General features: G+C 40.3%; 1 protein-coding gene across 1 annotated transcript in view; it reads right to left on the bottom strand.

Moving 5' to 3' along the window:
- The window catches only part of LOC132569578 (small ribosomal subunit protein mS27-like), a 93,396-nt gene that overhangs the window by 2,930 nt on the left and 67,095 nt on the right, over positions 1 to 23,371 (bottom strand). Inside the window, exons 5-10 of the mRNA XM_060235794.1 lie at positions 22,392 to 22,506; positions 17,198 to 17,276; positions 16,395 to 16,510; positions 7,867 to 7,969; positions 5,004 to 5,146; positions 3,414 to 3,560 (exon numbers count right to left, since the gene is read on the bottom strand). Of these exons, the coding sequence (XP_060091777.1) occupies positions 3,414 to 3,560; positions 5,004 to 5,146; positions 7,867 to 7,969; positions 16,395 to 16,510; positions 17,198 to 17,276; positions 22,392 to 22,506 (703 nt within the window). The remainder of the gene's footprint in view (positions 1 to 3,413; positions 3,561 to 5,003; positions 5,147 to 7,866; positions 7,970 to 16,394; positions 16,511 to 17,197; positions 17,277 to 22,391; positions 22,507 to 23,371) is intronic.

Raw genomic sequence — 23,371 nt, forward strand, 5'->3', positions numbered from 1 at the left:
AGTAGTGAGTCTACAGCTTGTATAACAGTGTAAATGTGCTGTCCCCTCAGAAATACACAACACACAGCCATTAATGTCTAAACTGCTGGCAACAAAAGTGAGTACACCCCTAAGTGATAATGTCCAAATGGGGCCCAAAGTATCAATATTTTGTGTGGCCACCATTATTTTCCAGCACGGCCTTAACCCTCTTGGGCATAGAGTTCACCAGAGCTTCACAGGTTGCCACTGGAGTCCTCTTCCACTCCTCCATGACGACATCACGTAGCTGGCGGATGTTAGAGACCTTGCGCACCTCCACCTTCTGTTTCAGGATGCCCCACAGATGCTCAATAGGGTTTAGGTCTGGAGACATGCTTGGCAAGTCCATCACCTTTACCCTCAGCTTCTTCAGCAAGGCAGTGTTCGTTTTGGAGGTGTGTTTGGGGTCATTATCATGTTGGAATACTGCGGCCCAGTCTTCGAAGGGAGGGGATCATGCTTTGCTTCGGTATGTCACAGTACATGTTGGCATTCATGGTTCCCTCAATGAACTGTAGCTCCCCAGTGCCGGCAGCACTCATGCAGCCCCAGATTATGACATTCCCACCACCATGCTTGACTGTAGGCAAGACACACTTGTATTTGTACGCCTCACTTGGTTGCCGCCACACACACTTGACACCATCTGAACTATCTGCAGGGCTGTCGTCCCACAAGGAAGCCTCTTCTAAAGATGATGTACAATAAAGTCCGCAAACGGTTTGCTGCAGACAAGCAGACTAAGAACATGGATTTCTGGAACCATGTCCTGTGGTCCGATGAGACCAAGGTAAACTTATTTGGTTCAGATGGTATCAAGATGGTGAAAAGATATACCACTGTACTTAAAATATTTACAAAATGTGAGGGGGTGTACTCACTTCTGTGACATACTGTACATCTATAGAGCAGATGTTGAGTTTAGTGGATGCAGACTGTGCAATGACAGCTTAATTTTACATCCTGAGCTGGGGAATGATACATATAGCTCACTATCTAATACAGCCAAGCCATTCTGAGCTGGAATCCTGAGACAGCCGCCATCGCTTGTTGCAATCACAATAGAATTTAGTGCATTGGTATCAGAGAAGTGGGGAAATTATTAGGGGTTTCAGGATGCAAGTACGTGACAGAGCTGCCCATCTGAGGAACAGTGAGAAAACTGAACCCTAAACATACTATGGCTGCAAAAATGAGGATTTGTTGAAGGAATATTTCCCATTCCTCCCCCCTCCCCTCCCCCTCAAAATACAACTAAACACCTTCTCCAATCTTAGCTTCCATAATTCTTTTTCATCTCTACTTGCACTTCTCTTGAACTTTTCACTCTTTAAATGGACTGCACATTTACTCAATCCCTATCATTCACAATTGGGAAAATACCCTGTTTAGTCCAGTGGGAATTTTGTCCTTTTCAGAAATGTGACTTTATAGTAAAAAGAGGTTAACCACACTGCTGGGCATATGAAGAAGAAGATATTGGATTTATATCCCGCCCTCCACTCCGAAGAGTCTCAAAGCAGCTCACAACCTCCTTTACCTTCCTCCCCCACAACAGATACTCTGTGAGGTGGGTGGGGCTGAGAGGGCTCTCACAGCAGTTGCCCTTTCAGGGACAACTTCTGCCAGAGCTATGGCTGACCCAAGGCCATGCTAGCAGGTGCTAGTGGAGGAATGGGGAAGCAAACCCGGTTCTCCCAGATAAGAGCCTGCACACTTAACCGAACTGGCTCTCATATGCACTGTAAAGACTTGTCCAAGTAAATGAGTCACTTTCAAAATTCTACCATTCAAATTGCCACTCCTTTAGTTTTATAAGCAGAGATTTTGGGCTGATTCATGTGAAACAATGTCCTCTGCAAAAAGGACCTTCTATCATATGGGTGATGGAAGTTTGGTGTCTTCCAGGGTGTTTTCATAAACTGAAATGGCTCTGGGGAGCTGCTATTTGCTCCATTAGGAAGCTTATGTGTCTGATAATGTAATGTAAAATTTTATTTATATCCCGCCCTCCCCCACCGAAGCAGGCTCAGGGCGGCTAACAGCATTTCAAGTAAACAATACAGTATTAAAAACATTAAATTCACATTAAAATCAATCAATAATTAAAACATTCCTAAATCAACACTGGCGGTAACCGTTATTAATTTGGCGGTAAACATTAATTCAGTTATTGGTGAACGCCTGTTTGAAGAGGGCGGTCTTGCAGGCCCTGCGGAACTGGTCTAAGTGATAGATACATGTAAGTTTCCCAGCAGAGCAGATGACAGCTCCCAGGATCTTTTCAGTTTGTGAAAGCACCACTGAGTGGCAAGAGGCTGAAGCCCTTTCTCCACACATGCCACAGCTGGAATATGGTTCCCTTATTCCTGTGCATACATGGTGCAAAGAATTCTTGGTGCATTCATGATACAAAGTCTTTGTGGTGCCAAAGTCATGTGACTTGGCCCATATAAGATGCTACTTTGAGAAATGTTCCATGCTTGGCAGTTCATACCATATAACAAAAGTTGATACTGTGGATGACAAAAATACAATGGAGACTTAGCCACTGGCTGATAATAAGGAACAATTCCTTCCCAGCAAGATGTTCATCAGATACATTCCTAAGAAAGCCCTTCACAGAAATAGAGGAGGATGTAGTGATGGCTGTAAGTGGAGATGGCTTTAAAAGTGGACTACAGCTAGTGCTCACTAGGTTGATTCCACTACATTCACTAATTTTACATCTGCAGAAATTTTCTGCCATAAATAGGACAGATTTGTGGAGTACAACCAGCACTTTTGCTTTTCCTGAAGAGTATTCTGACAAAAATATGGTGCTAAAATATGTGCACCTTTCATTCCAAGACATAAATCCACATACCTAAGAGGTACCAAAGATGCCAAGACTGCCAAATTGTCACAGTTAAAATGCTTGGGTCTATCTATGGTTACATAATCACCATGATATGCTATCACTTGGTAAATGGTCATCTGTGTTCAACCAAATGAATCTAAGCTATGTTACAGTTGTTCTAGTTATTTCCTCCTGACAATTGACAGTAACGGAATACACATGAATGAAGAAATGGTACAAGGGCAAGTAACTGATCCGGAATGACACACCACTTCACTTAGCAAGACACTTGAGTTATCAAGGCTGATGTTTGAAAAGTAAAAACAACATCCCAGCAGCCAGGCAACAGACAAGTGGCCTTGAGCATGTTTTTCAAAACACAATTTCCTGTTTGATGAGTTAAAAATTCAATGACAATGTTTAAGAGGCCAGGTAACAGTCCTGGGGGAGCATCAGTATTCTTGGAGCAGAAGAGAAGCATGCATACTTTTTACTGGGGACAATGGAAGCTGACTGTGATCAACAAATGCCTGGGAAAAGGGAAACAGCCTACCTTAAATTGCTCACAGTACTCAGGAAGTCGAAGCTTTTCTGTTTCTTCCAACTGTGCTTGCTTTGGAATTTCTTCTGATGACTTTGCTTCTTCTTCAGCTGTCTCTATCACAGGAACAGGCTGCAAAATGGCTGCCAGAACATCAACCTAAGAAACCAAAATATGAATGTACAAACATTCTTGTAAAAACAAACAAACCCAAGGGCAACTTTTTGTTGCTTAAACCATGAGTGACTGATTGGATGCTCTGGTGGGTGTCCTTCTGAAGTCCATGGATCTATGATAAAAATCTTGAGAATATTGGCTATAATTTTTAAGAAGCATCATTTCTAGACATAAAGTCTAGAAATAAAGTCTAGACATAAACCTGACTCACAAGGATTGAATACACTCTGGCAAAAGGGTCAAAAATATTACCAAGCCAGCAAATATCCACAACTGTTTTTCAAAGCTCAACATTTCAAAAGTCCTGTTCAATATTTCCCGCCACATTTCAGTGCAGAAAAGTTGCTCTTTGTCTTTGAGACTGGTCTACCATAGAATATGTTTGTAAAAGGGTTTTTTAAAGCAACAATACACAAGTGATGTAATTATTGAGTGGATTATTTGACTAATGCTGTGAGATAAAAGGAAATTTAAGAGTGGAGGGGTTTTTTTAAGGGCTTGCATGGTGGTTGAACTTTCTGGGAGAAGCAATTTGATGAAGCAGAGTTTTTCCTGAAATAGCTATTGATTTTGTTATTAGCTCTAGATAGGTTGCAAGGCTCTTGCTGGAAGTTACTCAACTCTTCCACGAGATTATGTGTACACGAAGACATCATCATATGGTGAAGCAATATGTGGAAACTGAATTTCTGCTTTGCTAAACTGTATCGCGAGCTCATCTTGCTTATCTGACTTGGAATATAATCACCCATCTGCTCTCTCCTGTTGACAATAGGTAGCTGACAACGTGCAGGCTAACTGTGCTGGGGCACTGCACTAAAGTAACTCAGACTTCCTGTTCCCATTTGCATTCATGTCTCATTCACAATCTCTCTGTGGAGGTAAGTAAAGAATTGATTCTTCTGTGCAACTCAGATTCTAAGAACAATGAAACAGCTGAGAATCCATGGCTGTCAGACTGGGATTTGACCAGAGGAACAGCTTAATGAGTCTAATATCATAATAATTCCTGTGTATTTTTGTTGCAATGCACAAACACACTTTTATTCCTGTATAAACATTCATGGAAACTGAAATAGTCAGTCTTTAAAGTACCACAAAACTCCTGCTTATTGTTTGGAGTACTGCTGCTATTCTGTCCAAGACACACAAGAGCTTCAGGAAGGGTCTGAAGGCACAGCCTTTGGCAGCATGTCAGATAACACTGTCAGGAAGTTAGAATGAAAAATAATACAGATGCCAGAGAACTGCCAGCAGCTTGGTTAATATAATCAGATGGCCAAGAGCAGCAATTTGGAGGAAGCCAGTACTGAATCCCTCTGCCACTTGCTGGCCTGCTCAGATGATCAACCCACCCTCTTCCCAAGAATCCCTGAGGTCCTGCTTTGCTAAGTAATTCTCCACTCCACTGCTTCATCCACTTACAGCTTCTTTACAGAGCTTTACATTCTCAGGAAGTAATGCCACATTCTCCATCACTTGCAAGGCTCTGTTTAGGTAACCCGGAGTCCACATGAGTGGCATTTGGTGGTATACAGCTCGTAGTCCCTTGTACAGTTCCACTTTTCCTGTTGTAAATACAAGATTGATTGTTATTTAAAATCAGAAAATACGTTTCATCTTGGAACCAACTTTCCCATCTGAAAATGTTATGGCTTGCCACCTGTAACTGCTTGTAGAGGATGACTGTCAAAACATCCTTCCTGCAAAATTGGGTGTTTATTAACATGCCAGTTATCAGACATGGAACTCAATGCTGAGCTTCCAGGCTGCTCTAGTCTGCACTCATCAAAATTCAGCCTTTTCAAATGAATTTAAAATTCCATTTTTTGCAAAGATGTAGTGCCTTAAAAGCACCTATTGCCTCAGGGGGAGTTTCTATTTTGCTCAATGCAACATTGATGTAGTATTTTCCCCCAGATTTCACATCTGGAACAGACACATTTTTTTTCATAGACTGGCTTCTTGTCTGTTATCAGAGGCTTAAGCTTTCCATTATCTGGCTTAGGCTGAGTCCGGGCAGTGGGGAACAGGCAGCAAGCAGATATCATTGCCCTTCAGAACAGCTACAACACAGAGAACAATGGTGATGTCAGGGGGTGTGGCCTAATAGGCAAATGAGTTCCTGCTGAGTTTCTACAAAAGAAGCCCTGGAAATGTTGCAGAATCACACTGACTTGGGTTGAACCCACTCATGATCAAGGGCTGGAAGCTGTCAGCAATTCTGTATGCAGAGGTACTTTGCAATTAGCAAAACCCAAAAAGTTTTCAATCCCATTTTCATTAGTTTGAAAAGCAGATTTTATTTATTTGTCTTTCTTCCTAGTAGGGATCCAAAGCAGTCTATATCATCCTCCTGTCCTCCATTTTATCCTCACAAGAGGCAGGTTGGACTGAGACAGCATGACTGGCCTAAGGTCACCAGGCAAGCCTCCATGGCATGTGTGGGGATTCGAACCTGGGTCTTTCAAATACTAGTCCAACACTGTTAACCACTACATCACACTTGCTCTCTTTTAATCTTCGGTGTTGTATTACTAGCAAAGTAATGAATCCAAACACCTCTCTTACTCATGGAGGTAGAACTTCCCTGTAAATTCATCATGTAGGCACCTTTTGTTGTTGTTGTTGTTTGCTGCTGTCCACTGTGGCTTCTCCACATGACTATGACTATGAGCGGGCACAGGTAGGCACATCATCTCCTTGAAGAGGCCACATAGCTTTCTGCATGGGAAATGCTTTTCACCCATGGAAATTATAGCCTATTAAGTATACCTGAGGTTCTAATCCTGACCACTTGGTTGATTGCAAACTCTTATCTGCAGGACCTAATCCTTAACTCTTGTCATCCTGGCAAAATCAGACATTTGATATTAAAGAATTCTGATGTAGTCTTCCTTGCCTTACTTGTTTGTTTGTATCACCTTTAGCTGTCTACATTAATTACACTAGTGCATCCTACTGTGACACACCTAATGTCTCTCTTCCCCAAGCCGGGAGGCTATGAAGAGCCACAGTCATGTGTGCACAAACAAACTTTGTTGGGTTGTGGCTAAATATAAACTGCTAAGTTGCTCCGAGCCAATCTGTGCCCACAGATATCTTTCACTCTTGCAGAGGTCTACTCCATTAGAGTTGGCAAGACTGCAGCATGTGTGACATAGCAGAAAATAGCTTTTGATCTTTGGAATGCCAATGTCAGGAGGGTCACTCCCACACGGCAGTAAACCAATTTGCTAAGTACAATGCCTTCCCAAATAATTCAGGCTATGGTATAAATACAAAATGCTGATCACAGAGGAAGGGGGAGATATGCATACATCAGTACACCAAGTGAAGTGTACACCAACAGTTCTGAGTGAAAACAGGATGCCAGTTAGTTTATAGCTTTCAAATTTACTCCCACAGTTGTCTTACACCATTGTCTTGCAATGTTGTCTTACAGTCACATAAAATCAGAATCAGCATCCATATTCCGTCACCTTGTGTGCCTTACTACCTCTGTTAGCTTTTCTAAACAAACTGTGAGACACAGAGAGAGGTCAAATTTTTATGCCTCAGTTGCCCCACAGCTGAAGGTAAGTTGCCAATTAACAGCTAATAACAGAGTAAGACAAAGCTAGCACAAGACTGGTAGGTAATCCAGAATTAAGTGAAATTAGTCTTTAAAATCTTCCAAAAGAGTATGGAAACTGAGGGCTTCAGACACTGCACATCAAGTTCTCAACTACATGTGATACTGGGAGTTCCACAAAGTTCCCAGGATATTTTCTCCCTTTTAAAATCTTGCATGAAGGTCCAAGTTCTGCCTGGGTCTATAACATTAAGGGAGAACAAGTTTATGTTTCCAGAGCTATTTCAGATTGTGAAAACAGCACGGAGGGAGGGAACAACATAAAAACAAACACACCATTCTCCAGTCTCAGTTAGAACAGGGGTTCCCCATGTGCAATTTCTATAGGGAGAAAAATGCTTCCTTTAATGGAATATTAAGCATCATGAACAGGTCTGTTTCAAGCTGTTTTGGAACTCAGAAGTAGGTTGTGGGAATGTTATGCACAGGTCAACCTCTTTCATTCATCACATACAGTTCTCAATACCAGCTGTAAGTATACTTAGTGGATAGGAATAATTTTATATGGACTGTACATCAACATATTGATGATAATTCTAGTTTTGTAGGATTTTGGAAGCTATTTTAACCACTTAATTTAGCCAATTCACCTACCTAAACCTAATCAATGAAGCTGTAAAGAAGAGAGTTTGTAATGAAATGCTTGGAACTTACCGAGAAGGGCATAACCATACAACTGAGAGCTGAAGCCCACTGTGTTGGTCTGCTTCAGGCCCGTTAACAACAGAGATGCTCCGAGATCTCTCTCTTCCTCCCACTAAAAATGTTAAATATTGCTTCAGTTAATTAATTTTAAAATGGCACATGATGTGTCTGGTTGTGCATAGTCCTTTTGATACCACTCCCTGCCCTCCCTTTCCCAGATGCAAGCACGTTCACTTTCCTTGTTTGGTTGTGTTGCAAAGTCTAGCCAAGTAAATGGATCAGAATAATCCTGCAACTGCATTTGAGCTGTTTTTTAATAAACCTGTTTTGGTATTAAGCCATTTGTGATCAACACAAACCTTCAAACACCAGACGACCATAAACACACAATGCTTCCATGTGTTAAAGAACTCAACACATAAAGCTACTATAGATCAAGCCAGACTGTTTCTCCCTCCAGCTCAGCACCATTTGCTCTTGGCTGGTAGGGGCTCTCCAAGGACTCAAGCAGGGACAGCTTTTTCCCCAACAGTTCTTCTCTGAAATCTGTCCACTGGAGATGTCAGGGGACCTTCTAGATGCAAAACTTGCCCTCTGGAACTGAGTCAGATCCTCCACGATATAAATGGGATGAAAATGAGAATTCCAAAAGTGGTCAGCTGGCTGGGCATTACCCAAAATATGGGCATGCCACCCAGTACCATCAACTAGCACAGTATCATCACTCAGTACCATCAACTAGCACAGCACCATCACTCAGTACCATCAACTAGCATAGATTACCGTCTTTCTTTCTTTTTCAGGTATCTGGGCCTTCTATATTCAGAGACAGACAGAAAACTGCACATTTAGACTTCCGGGCTATGTCGCCTTGAGCGCAATGGGGTCTGTGGAACTCGTCTCTAGAGGCCCCCCTGAATCAGGCGGTTGGAGAGGTGCCACAGACGTGGCATCTCCAGGGAGACCCTGAAGGGGTTTCTTTTCGGCATGGGTCTTTGCAAGAAGCCAGGTGCATAGAGGTGGCTGTTCCTGTCCTTCTTGTATGCCCCGAAGCTCCGCCGCCATGATCGCTATTACGGCTTGCTCATTTTTTTCTTAACAAGCTTCTGATACATTGCTTTCCTATCTTGAGCATGGCAATTCTACTCAGCAAGTAAGTTTGCTTTTAATACCACTGGCTAATGGGTCATTTTACATAACAACAAATGGGACAGTTCAAAGGAAGGGAAAGAGATGGATTCCCCCCCTCCCACTTTCCTGAGAATGAGGCTTCAAAAAGATGATGAAGATATTGAGAAGATATTGGATTTATATCCCCCCCTCCACTCTGAAGAGTCTCAGAGCGGCTCACAATCTCCTTTACCTTCCTCCTCCACAACAAGAACAACTTTGAGCATTGTCAACAATTTGAATTAGAACTCAGCAAGTAAGTTTGCTTTCAATACCACCGGCTAATGGGTCATTTTACATAACAACAAACGGGACAGTTCAAAGGAAAGGAAAGAGGTGGATTCCCCCCCTCCCACTTTCCCGTGAATGACGCTTCAAAAAGATAAAGAACAACTTTGAGTATTGTCAACAATTTGAATTAGACTGAATATAGATACTCAAATTATATTTGAGTATCTATAATTGAATATAATTGGATATGTGTTAATAAGACTATTATCTGGCTGTAATATGGCCTGAACAAAAACGAGATATATTTTAGAGAGATTTGTCTTTGCCGTCTGAGTGCAACTGAAATGGCAACAATCAAAACACACGGATGAAGGAGATTTGGAGAGACAGACTAACTGGGTCTCTGAGTTACTTTTCAACTTGGATTAATAGACTGAGTTATTTGGTAGAGAAAAATGGCATTACCAAGCAAAATGTTTTATAAAAAAGATATAATGGTTACCATAACTTCTCTAAAGCAAGATCTTGGTTCATTAAAAGAGTTGATTAAAAAGCAAATGGGAGCTTTTATGTTGAAAGCTAGCGAAATCTCAAATCTACATGAGCAGAGTGTTAAAGAGATCTCGGTGACGTCTATGGAATTGCAAATGGAGAGTGATCCGCTGGGAAACAAACAGAAGAAAACCAAAATGGAACCTTATTGCGCAGTTAAAAAGAAGGACCGGAAATCGAGACTGATTGAACTTTTTTTGAAAGGAACAAGTGGTGTGGGATCCTTACTATTTTTACCGAGAGGGATGACTGCATTAAGAAGAGTGGAGGTACATCTCAGCAAAAAAATTAAGATGTGGAAATCTTTCAGGAAGAAGGGTCTTTGAACTGTTTCTCTCTCTGCGGGTAATTGGATATGGAATTCTCAACAAGAACTGACATGCAAGGCCAAGTGAGATTTTTGGGTCATATTAAGTTGTTCCTCCTAGAGCAATATGGATATAAGAGTTAAAGGATTGAAAAGTTTTGAAAAGAATTTTATATAAATAAATAGTTAACTTGCATCAATTTTTAAGAAGGGAGACAACACAATTATTCTGTAATCTGGTAGATCTGCTCTTAATATGTTTGTTTTGAGAAACTGTTTATACTGAGAGATAAATTACTATACTTTTTTCCTACTTATTACTTTTCTCTCTCTACGCTTTATGATATTTTAAATCTGATTTTTTTCTTTCCGTTTGAAAAAAGTAAGTTAGAAGGATAAAGATATTTGTTTCTTAATGATGACATTGTTAAAATAACAAGTTAACTGTATTTTTAATATGGTTAAGCTTAGCCAGTTAGTTCTGTGTTGAGCCTTCTCTGACTTTTTTATACTTACATGTGCTGAAGAAGAATCACTTAGACTTGTAGTTTAAGTAATAGTTTAGTAAAAAGTCTATAATGAAAGATAAAGATGGTAAAATATAAAGGGAAAACTTAATACTTGCAGGTAGAAAGAACTGGATATTTCATTTGGAGGTAGAAATGTAACTGATACATTTGCATTTTTCTTTGTTTCTGGTTTCCCACTTTGTATCCACCCCTCCCTCTTTTTAATGCCTCTGTATCTATGCTTATGCTTTTTCTTTTTATAGTTAAAATCAATAAAAATTATAAAAACGAAAACCGCGCATTTACCCTCCAATTTATCTTGAGGAAATGGTTCATTCCACCTTCCTCTTGTTCTAGCCAATGAGGGAAGTTAGGGCAGTGACTGACAGGCTTAATTTCTCTATTACTATAAACTGCTTCTTTAGAGCCAGCAGCAGCATTTGTGTTTTCTGATATTTTGTCTTTAACTGGTTTCTAAAAGTAAGGAATTTTAAAGGAAAGTATATCATGCCCTCTTGTGAATTTGTATTTCAAATTATTCCAGGACACAGGAATAATGCAACAATAATTGAATTGCTCTCTCTCTAAAGATGCAAAACAGCAGCATTGATCATCTTTCCTGGATCTATCCACCATGTCGAGAGCAGCACAAAAAGAAAGTGATCTTTATATTTGCAAGACTAGAAAAACATTTTAAGACAGTACACTTGCAAATCAAAAGAGTCAATCTGGATGACATCACTTAGTGGATGGAGAGTGTATAAACATCCCAGTCTTTCACATGCCTCAGGCAATATTCCCTCTGCTACAAATCAAAGCTTATTTGTATGCAGGTATTTAACCTGTGAGGCCTTTCCAATTCTACCAACAATACATTTTCTTTTGTTAGTATGTAACTGTTAAAGGTTCCAAACTTGAAGAGAAAACAAACAAGTAACTCCTACATGAGAACATCTAATTGTATATTGGTTGGAGAGATGCAGAATCATGAACCACTGTAGCAACAAAATCAGAGCCCACAGGGCAGGACAACTTCACTGTTGTCTCCGGGCCCAACTACCCAAAAGTTGTTCCTGAGTCTAATCCCATGTGACTGTCAAGCAGATGTGCTCTGGGAGTTTCCTTGCAAAACTGAGATTCCCAGATACAAGAGGGCCAAGTTTGGAGTAGGACCATGATATTTCAAGGGTCCACCCCCTCTACCTGTACCACTGCCCTGACCTGAAAAGTTTCTGGGAAGCCAATATTTTCCCCCATTCCCCAGTTTTTGTATGTCATGTTCAGTCAAAATTGGGACCTGGAAACTGCAACATCAGTTGCACCTTAGAACCCCCACAGCATGTCTAGCTGAGAGTCCCAGAGGCAGATGTAGGAACAATGCATTGTATAGTTAGACCCAACAGTTTTGTGGTAGTTAACAGGAGGAGGTGCAAATAAATGGATAATATATAGTTCACGTGCCTGATTTTCTTTGTGCTCAATATGCAAACCATGCAACCAGATTCAATTACCTTGAATATCGCAACCATAGGTGAGAAAGAAAAAAGGCAGAGGTGCAGTAGAGAGTATTATGCGAACTAAAAGTTCCACAGACCTAAAATCCTCCCAGGGCAGTTGCAAATAACTCAGGAAAGGGAAGAAAGGGGCAAATTGCTGCTCTGTTTAGACACTAAATAAAAGTGGAAAAGTACAATACTGAGTCAATGGCTGGCTAGGAAAGCAATTCAAAAAGCTATTTGAAATTGAGATAAAAAAAAACAAGAGTAATGTTCATACAGGATTATGCTGACATGTGAAAGACAGGAAATCTGGATAATGACAATTCCAATATTGGTGGTTTTACTGTCTACTCTATCCACAGCACTGCATTTTTCTTAGTCTCATTAGCAATGGCCAAAGACCAAAGAGAGCATGGGGTATATTATGAAGAACAAGAATACAGTAATCTCAGGAGATTTTAGCCCACAAGCAATGCTAGTTGATTTGACCTAAATTAAAAAGTATAGTAAAACCCCAAAGCAGACTGGCCTCAGAAAGATATTCTGCTGTCCTACAATAGACATGAAAAAATATAATCATATTGCCCACTGAATCAATGAAAAAATGAGGACTACAAAGAACAACTCAGAATGTGAACACCACGCCACAGAAAAGCATAGACAGTTTCAATAGGGGATTGGATAAACATATGGAGGACAGATCCATCAGTGGCTAATAGCCACAGGGTATTGATGGAACTCTCTGTCTGGGGAAGTGATGCTCTGTATTCCTGGTGCTTGGGAGGGGGCAACAGTGGGAGGACTTCTAGTCCTGGCCCCACTGATGGATCTCCTGATGGCACCTGTTTTTTTTTGGCCACAGTGTGACACAGAGTGTTGGACTGGATGGGCCATTGGCCTGATCCAACATGGCTTCTCTATAATGAGAATCTTCTGCACAGAATCCTAACTATTCAGCTAATGCTTCATGTTGGTAGAAAGTAATTTTTCCTATGTTATTAAATCTATTTGCTTCTGTGAACTGCCAGCAATTTCTGGATCATAAAAAGATCTGGCATTGATTTAGCTCTTTTCCAAAATATTCAAAATTCTATGTATACAGGATCTACTACCCTGTTGGTTTTATCCCTGTATTGAAGATCAGGGGGGAGGGCTGAACTTAAGAAAGTGATAGCTTGCATAATGCTTCCTAGAGGGCAGATTTGAAATAGGGAACTTCCCAGCTCACAGCTGTTAACCAATACACTATGATATTATCAAAAGATCAAACTGTCATAACATTTTATCTTAATTTTGCTTTCCTTAAAGATCTGGGCACTAAGGACTGCCTCTCCTGTTATAAACATGAGCATCTTCATAAATCCTCTTTTCACTGTTTCTTCAGCTTGTCTGGCCTCCACCAGAAATCAGGCCTATTTCCTTGTTGCTCCTGCCACAGAACAACTTGTGAGACAATAATTTGGGGGAGGGCTTTTTGCTGAATCTATTGGTAGTTACTAAAGTTGCTACAGAATGGGCATATGTTTTTACTTGCTGGATTCAGTGGGGTTTTTTTTAAAAAAAATGTGCTTTATCCTGATTTTATATGGATCATCACCTTGTGCTATACATTAAAAAGATGAGGTATACATTGTTTGATAAATAAAAAATATCACAGTAAGATGCTATCAAGTTTACACTGTACTGTATTTCTGTTAAGCTGTCTATGCCCTTTTCTGTCAGTACTAAGCCTCATAGCAATTTCTTCAACTGCAGTCTCATTATTTCACTTGTGAGAAGTAAAATACATGGCGAGTGCACAGCTCAGTGGTAGAGCACATGCTTTGCATGCAGAAGGTTCCTGGTTCAGTTCCTGATCTCTCCACTTAAAGGTCTCATGCAGCATGTACAATAAATGATCTTCCCAGGGTCTGAGACCCTGAATAGCCACTGCTAGTCAGAGTAGACAAGAACAGACAGTGGCCTGATTTATTATAAGGTGACTTCTGCACATGATGTTCAATCTCAAATCACCATAACAAAAGGATTAAATACATATCCACTCATAGGGATCCAGGAACAGCTGTGGAAGATGTGAGAATGGAAATCAAATGTGATTGTTCTCCTCCAGAGATTTAGCTATGTTTGCCCTGGTAAAGTTATAAGCCTGGCCATATGTTCACAGATGAAATGCACAACCTGCAAAGGAAGGAAAAGGTCAGTCCACTAATTTTCTGTTAGGGGAGTCAAACAGATGGTCTGCGGGACGGATCTGGCCCACAAGCAACTTTCTTCTCCTGCTTCCTTTTCCAGGGCAGCTACTAGCTTGTTTCCCCCCCAGCTTCCTCACTGGCTCTTTGCTTCTTTCCTCTTGCCTCCCACTTTCTCTGACACAGAGAGAGAGAGAGCTCTGTGGCTGCTTCCTGTAGGAGAGATACAAAGACAAGTTTCTCTCTCTCTCTGGCACATGTGTCCACAGAGCTTCTGCTCCCTTTTCCAGGGCTGTTCCTCCTCTTTTAGGGAGGAAGGCAGGGGGAGGAAAGAGAGAGAGAAAACAAAGCTGAAGTCCCATGGCAGCTTTAAGACCAACGTTTTACTCCACCTATAAGCTTTTGTGTGCAAGAACATTTCTTTGGAGGGAGGGAAAAAAGGAAGGAAGGTGGATTCTTCTGACAAGCACAATTTACACTGAGGAAATTATTTTGGCTTATTCTGAAAAGTTTTTTTTAATTAAAGAAGACTGGCTTCTTCTTTTCTGATCTGGATTTATTTTGTTTTAAGCTAGCAGGTTATCTATAAGTAAGAAGTCAAATTGTATTGGACCGTTATCCTTGTTATGCCATTAAAGGTTACTGGAACATCTTTTGGGAGGTTCTCAAGTTTGTGGCAGAGAGTTTCACAAAGGCAGAGACAGGTTTAGAGGCTGTGGTAAGGAGTTCTTATCCCAGGACTAATGGGCAGACTCCATTTGTGTGAGAGAACAGACTGTGAGAGGGACAAAGGTTCCTGTGTCAGTTTGGCATTCCAGAAGAGAATAGGGGACTTGGCAAAAAGGTTTGAGGTGCAAGAATAAAGGGCACTCAAAGGTGCCAAACTCTGAGAAGAGGATAAATAGTCTGCCAGGGAGAAAGGATCTGAGGTGGGAGGTCTGACACAGCCACAGAGTTCTTCAGAGAGAACTAGAGTGAATATTTAAAAATCAAAACCTTTACCAGCATTCTAAGAAGTGTCCTTATGAAATAACAACCCCTACAAAAAGGTGTTCCTGTATTTAAGTTTGTTTTTCTGACTGCCACAGTGGTCCCCTTTGCCCCTGGCTCATCTCAGTCACTATCCAGCACAGACTGTAGGCAGGCCTCATTTTGGGCAGGAGCTCTCAGGAGCAGAGCTCCAGAACCTCTAAATTTTTTTGTGCTCTTTCTTTCTTAACTCCCCTTCCACCCAAAAAATTACTTGCTTCCGGGCTCCATTGTTCAAACCCCCTGTGAGAATTTTGCTGAACTCTAAGATTTGACGAACTTTCTAATATTTTTTCCCACAAAAAATGGGAAAATAGCCAAAACATATAAAGCAGAGAGATGGAAATCTTCATCATGCTACTGTGGCCACAAAGGATAAAGTAATTTTAAAAGTATGCTGGGAGTAAGGTTTTATTATGACAATTATAATTCAAGAAGCATTTTAAAGTAGATGCTGAACTGATATAATTTAGTACAACTTCTGATGATGTCAAGGGTGTGTGGCATATGCAAATGAGTTGTGCAAATGAGCTCCCGCACTTTTCTACAAAATGACCCATGGTTGTAGGTCACTGTTAGATATATATTGTGATATACACAGCACTACCAATGTACATGAAACTTGACAAAACAGTGTAAGCAAAAATAAAGAAAAAATGTTCCTGCCTTTAGGTGCTTCCAATCTAAATTTTAATCATATTGGAAGAAAGGATCTATGTCACATAAGCCTGCACTATAAGTGTGGTAAGAATTTATCCTTTTTAGTCTAACTGCCTTTTTTGGACAAAGTATGGCTAAAGCACAATAAGAAAAAAGGTATACTGGTTAAATATCTTTAGTCTTCTGAACGGCATTCACTATCCACATTTTGGAATTAAAAAGGAGTGTGTGACTTGATCTGCATTATTATGTTCAGCAGAAAAAATAGGCCATAGCTGTTCTATTCAAATTAGACAATCCAAGAAAGAACTGCATTCATTTCTAGTAAGCACCCTATCCGTTAATCCAGTCTTACCACCTGAGACCAGTTTTTATTGCACAAATAGCTTACCATAAGTTCTGGTTTGTTTTCCAAATAGTTATACATGACATAAAGTGCAAGGAGTTGTGTAGACACTTCATCAAAACTTTCTTGTATCATTATTTCAGTAACCACAGCCATAGCATCTATAAATCGAAGAACATTTTTAAATTAATATGCCAGCAGGAGATCTGTCAAGCTTCTGAACTCACAGATTCTTCTCATTTTTTTTAAAAAATGTATGTCTTCTTTACACCAGTGTTTTAAAATGTGTGAAAATATAGGGCAGGAAGGGGAACTCGAGTATCTATGTCAGATAGAAGATATATCTCAGAAAAGTATTTGGAAGGAATTAGCATATATTTCTACTAGAGTCCCATTTTGCAGACAGGTAGCACCACACAGACATGTAGCAGATAAGAACCAAAGCATTTTACACACAGGGATTTTCCACACAAAATCAAAGAATGATCCATGTATTGTGTTACCAAAAAAAAAAAATTCTGAACCAATATCAAGTACTGCAATATCTTACAAACAGTTGTGAACAAGACTTTAGTTGGCAGGGAAAGACCCATATTCCAATCTTGAATCAGCAACAACACAAAAAATATGACTAAAGGAATCTTTGCTAACCCCTCTGATTTGTCTGATACACGGGCTGGCTCTAGATGCTTGTAGCTCTAGAATATTTCAGAAAATATTGTGTGCTATCAAAACACAATATGCAGGCAAACAGGAAGAGGATCAAAGATGGCCATGCCCACCAGGTACTTAGAGATGGAAATGGACAGCATCATACTAGGTATGACCATGGATGTTTTGTTTCTTACCTTTATAATTCCCATCCTTTATAAAAGAATCTAACAGTATATTGAAGGTAAAATTATCTGGGAAAATTCCATATTGGACCTAGAAAAAAAAAGATCAGAAATGAAACAAATGTGACAAATGCCGTAACTCTAAGCTCTCATAAATTTAGATTAGGATTTGAACACATAACAAAGAAGGGCAAGTTTAAGGCCACCATGTCTTCCCTTCTTTTTCAGCTGTAACCAATTGAAAAGGAAGCATAACAAATAATATCCTTTCTACCAAGCTATTTGGTACTCCCCTCTGGTGAACTACAATTGCCTCACGGTGATTAGGCACGAAGTAAGCAGTGAGATCCCAGTATGCCTTTCCTCCCAGTCATCTGCAACCACCTAGCTACTACACTGCCTTCAGATGTTTCAAAAACAGGCATTGGCAGCACGAAGTGTCCTGTGCTTCACTTCCCAGTGAAAGAACAATGGAATTATGCTGGCTGATCTCATTGCACCCAGCCTTGTCCTTCAAGGCATCGTTCTCCTTCATTCCTTGTCAGAAGAAGAGGCGATCAGATCTATATCTCGCCCTTCACTTGGAGTCTCAGAGCACCTTCCCTTCCTGTCCCTACAACAGACACCCTGTGAGGTAGGTAGGGCTAAGAGCTCTCAGAGAACTGCTCTTGAGAAAACAGTAGCTTGCCCAAGGTCACCCAGCAGCTGCATGTGGAGGAATGGGAAATCAAACCTGGTTCTCTCAGATTAGAGTCTGCACTCTTAACCACTTCCCCAAAATGGCTCTAGCTGCAGAACTTGCCAGCTGCATGCTTGCATATGCATCTCCAGAAAGCAGGACAAATCTAGTGTTGTGTAGTGGCTACGGTAGGAGTGGGGAGATCTAGGTTTAATCCCCACGCATACCTTGACACTTACTGGTTGACCTTGGGCCACTCCATCTATCTCAGCCTAACCTACCACCCATGGCTTTTGCAAAGATAAAACAGAGAACAACAGGATGAAAATCTGACATATTCTTCCATTTTCACTAATATCTTTCACTGAGAACCCACAGGGATACATTTTCCAATATGCACAATGATCCTGTACCTTCTATCAACACAGAGCTGTATCATCATATAAAACATGCATACAATGATTGAATTATCTTGATAGCACTCATAATAAATGACTATGAAAATACGCTGAAAACAATTCCCAACAAACAATGTCAGTTCCTATAGTAACACCAAATGGGAATTCATTCATGAGTACCACACATCTGACAAATCACATAAATTGATTTTATCACATAAATTGACATCTGACAAATCACATAAACTGACTTTAATAGTGTAGTAACAGCTCTTATCAACTCAAGGAAGTCTACAAAGTTTTAGCCAACATATCAGATGTTTCAATAGTCATTTCTATATCCTTCTTTCAATAGTCATTTCTATATCCCTCCGTAACTCCATTTTGGTCTTCTGCTAGTGCCTGACTGCAGGTTGCCTGGGAGGATGGCTGGCAGGCCACTCCCAAGAGAATATTCTTTGTTTTTATAAGCACTCTCCTGAGTTCATATCCAAGAAGGCTGATTTGTTTTTCTCAGTGACTTGATTCCATGAGCAAGATATGGCCTGGCTCCTCTCAACGTTTAGCGATATAGCTTTGATGACAATAGTCTTGACTTTTTGTGGTCAGCAATTAGGATATAATACAGTTTTAGCTATATATCTTTGCTGTGAGTGTGTGTTTGAGGCCCAGCAGAAGGAAGCTTAGCCTGCTATTTCTGTATGTTTGATGATTTATTAAAAATCTTTTTGTAAGCAAACTTGGATCTTGCTTATTGTTTTTTTGGGGTTGCTGTGAACTCTGGAGCTTCTGGCCAGGGCTCCAAACACTATCTTCAATGTATTTGAGCAGTGATCCATTATCCATTATCAGTGTTATTAAAGGATCCAGTCTTTTAATAACAATGAAATTGCTGAGCAGTCCGGTTAGAACGGATAAAAGGAAGTACTTCTTCACTCAAAGGGTGATTAACATGTAGAATTCACTGCCACAGGAGGTGGCGGCGGCTAAAGCATAGACAGCTTCAAGAGGGGAATGGATAAGTATATGGAGCAGAGGTCCATCAGTGGCTATTAGCCATAGCTTATTGTTGGAACTCTCTTTCTGGGGCAGTGATGCTCTGTATTCTTGTTCTTGGGGTGGGGGGCACAGTGGAAGGGCTTTTAGCCCCACCGGTGGGCCTCTTGATGGCACTTGGGTTTTTTGGCTACTGTGTGACACAATGTTGGACTGGATGGACCACTGGCCTGATCCAACATGGCTTCTCTTATGTTTAATAACACTGATAATGGCAGATTTCACACTAGCAGAAATCTGACTGTTGGTTCACTGAGCTCAGTATTGTCTACTCAGTCTAACAGCAGGTTCTCCAGGGTTTTATACAGAGAAAGGTATTCCCTACTTGCTAGCTGACATCTGTTAATGGGAGACTACAAGGACTGAGCCTGGGGCCAACTGCATGTAAAGCAAGTGTTCTACCATGAACAGTGGCCTTACCCTGAAAATGTCACTATCAGGTTCTGGGAATACTCCCCGAATCCCACTAAGGGCAAAACTGGATGACACTGGATGTTCCAGCCATGGTGGGAACACCACTGGCTACTTGGCCAGGAGCCAGCAACACAGACCTGGCTCAGCAGAAAGATATGGATCAGGAGGGCATTTAAGGACGGAAGGGAACTATGAGGGAAGTATGAGGCTGGAGCTACCATCCAATCTCTTGGAGATGACCCACTCTTCTGTGAGACCCAGAAGGCTGTGGGTGACCAACCTCCTCTTTAGATGGGTCTTTACAAGTCAGCATGAGGATGATGCAGATAGACTAGTCTGGGCCCCAGGCAGTGGAGAAGCCAGCTGGTGGTAAGGAGTAAATCTCAACTCCCCTCCCCTTTCCACAGCCAAAGCCTTCAAAACAGCAGGTAAACCAACATGCTGTACAGGGCACTGGAGAGAGAGCACCAGACTGTAGAACCTGATAGAATATTTTTGTCAAGCTGCACACATGGTGGAAAAAAGGATAGCATCACTTCCCAAAGTCCATAAGCTTTTTAGCAACAAGACTCACTTCCCTCTGGATGCGTGCCAACATCACGCTATTTCTTAAGGATGAGCCATGATACATTTAAACATCAAAATCTAAGTTAATGTAGCCCAAAGAAAAACCTCGAAGTGTATTGCAAAGTTTATGTCTCTTTGTGAATACAAAATAGGTCTGGAGGCAACAGTTGCCCATTCCCATTTAAAGCTGTTCTAAGACAGAAACAAATACTTTTAATGAAGTACCCACATTTCTTGCCCAGCATCATACTCTTAATGAAAAAAATTAGCTTTGAAAAGTAGAATCTAGCTTAGTATCACACAGACATTACCTGGCCAGAATCGTGCTCTTTTGGGTCTCACTTATTTCACTGGGAGAAATATAGCTCCCTCGCTGAAATTAATAGGATGATTACAGTTCAGTATTGGCTGAATCAAGTCCATTTGTGAACTGAGAACAGAAGCTGCAGAAATAAATTTAGTGTTTGGGTTCCCAGAGCGTTGTTAGGACAGAGGGGTCATGAAGATCCAAGCTTTCCCTCTCCTCAAAGCAAGCCTGAGTGTGCTGAAGAGTGACCAAAGTAGCCTATGGACTTTCCTTCCTGAGATTTAGAGATGAGGGGACTAGGCAGATCACAGTTGCAGAAGTAGTGCCTGCTCCTTCCCTACAAAAGGATAGGTTGGAAGCCATACTTTTGGACAGGGACCTGTGATCTCTGTTACTTTCTGCCACACACAAAGCCAGCATGGTGTAGTGGCTAAGAGCAGCAGACTTTAATCTAGAGAACTGGATTTGATCCTCCACTCCTCCTACACATGAAGCCTGTTGGGTGACCTTGGACCAGTCATTTTTATTTATTTATTTAAGATTTATATCCTGCCCTTCCCACGAGTGGCTCACAGTTGTCACAGTTGTCCCAGAACTCTCTCAGCCCCACCCCCACCTACCTCACAAGATCTTTAGTATAGGGAGAAGAAAGGAAGGATATTGTAATCTGCTTGGAAACTCCTTAGGGTAGAGAAAAGTGGATTATAAAAAATCCAACTCTTATTTTGTTTCTTTTTCAAGAAATGCAAAGTGTTTTTTGTCTTCTGCATTTCTATTTTATTGGAAGCAAGAGAAGAAATACTTGTGAAGATTAACTTTAATTAACATCTTATGAACAAATCTTTTTTTGGCTGTTGTTGATATTGATTACAGCCAATGATTCAAATCTGAGCTAAGCAGAGACTATTGGATAAAGAGCCAAAGTGATCAATTACAAGTTTACTGCTCCTTGTAAGTTTCCCAAGGAAAGATCCTATCTACTGTACACTACATTTCAGAAATTACTCAGCAACAGGATTTTTCTGTGAACTATCCTTGTCCTAATGAATTTTAGAACTGCACTTCTGAAAGAATTATCTGTGAAAAACTACTGTTGTTCAATGCAACTCTCTAGGATCTTGTAGCTGCATTATTTAATAATTAACTTTTCTCAAGTGTCTAATGCTTACCTATCACTACCTTTTATATTTCCAAATTAACAATCCTAATGAGCCTATCACCATCAAATTTAATTCTAACTGTCTGTGATGATGATATTGTGGTTTGGGCTAACTACCCACAAGAGCCTTTCATATTTTTTGAATTGTTTTGTGAATGAATTAGTCATTTTAAGTGTCATCTATCTTGTCTCTCTTCATAGCTTTAGTACATTTGATAATCTCTGAATGAATTAAATTATTTTCATGAGCACACCATTTAGCAACAATATAGCACTTCATTGATGAATCAGTTATATTCAGGATTTTTAAAAATCCTCTCCCTTCTTGTTTACTTAACTCAGGTTCAAAAGAGGACATGCAACTGTTTTATGCATTTTGTATACCTGGGGACCAAATTAAATGAGAAGCTGGGAGTTCCATGACTGAAGCTGCTGACAATTCTTTTAAAATATTAGATGCAGAATGGGGAACTTTTGGGGCTGGGGGAGAAGCATTAAACCTTCCCTGTTGTACCATTTCCCAACCTAGGATAGCATTAGGAGCTATTATTTATGCAGTTATTATCATAATCATTTAAAAAAAAACATACTAATAACTTCTGAAAAGTGTCTTATCAAAACATCACCTTATTTTGTATTGTGTACAAGGCTTTGTCCCATGCATTGAATTTAAGGCACTGCCTGATCCAGGAATGGATGCTCCAGTCTCTCAAGTAAAAGCAGTTGGGACTGTGACGAAACCTACAACAGAATGGAAAAACATACTTAAAAATAATTTAAGATCAGAGACATTGTCCTTCCAAGAGATGCAAGTTAATTAAGAACAAGCAGACTAAAACACTGCAGTACACTGGGTTGGAGTCTAGTACACTGGGTCGAAATAGTGGCTCTCTGACCACCCCAAAGGGCTATGCAAAGAACCACATGCCCTGCTTGCAGTAAGGACACATTTAATGAGGGCTGCAGTAATCTGAGGGATTGGGTGAGCACTCATAAAAAAGCTGCCTGGATCCAGTCCAGAATCAGATTGTAGTTACAACACTATAACCTCATAAAAGATTAAGAACTTTTTCTTTTGAACATTTATTTAAATATTTATACCCTATCTCTTCATTTCTGGTTCTAGGCAGCTTATAGTTCATTGTTAAAACCATAACACATCAAATAAAAATCATTCCTACTACCTCAAAAAAAACATTATTCCTGCAGCTTTCATATAATTAAATGCACTGGCAAACCAAGCAGCCTTATAACTGCCATAAATTTTTAGTCTTACATAACACCTACAAAACCAAAATCCAGATAATGTTAAGTGTGCTTGAGTTCCAGTGATCGCACTAGGAGATTACGGCAGACTTTATTATCCGTTTGATTTACAGACCAATCTTGTGCATGTTTACTCAGAAATGTCCCATTGTGTTGACTCCCAGGTATGTATGTATATTTCCAAAGCCTTATACATATAAACTGCTGTATCTATTAAACAACAAAGATGGGAACATAACTGATACTGTGGCAAAGTTTTTGCAGGCTGCTCTTCTTATACGCAGTAATGTATCGTAATTTAAATTTGTACTATTATTTATTAATTACCTTTAATTTATAT

This window comes from Heteronotia binoei, chromosome 4 (genome assembly GCF_032191835.1).
Source record: "Heteronotia binoei isolate CCM8104 ecotype False Entrance Well chromosome 4, APGP_CSIRO_Hbin_v1, whole genome shotgun sequence".
In the NCBI taxonomy this organism is placed as follows: Eukaryota; Metazoa; Chordata; class Lepidosauria; order Squamata; family Gekkonidae; genus Heteronotia; species Heteronotia binoei.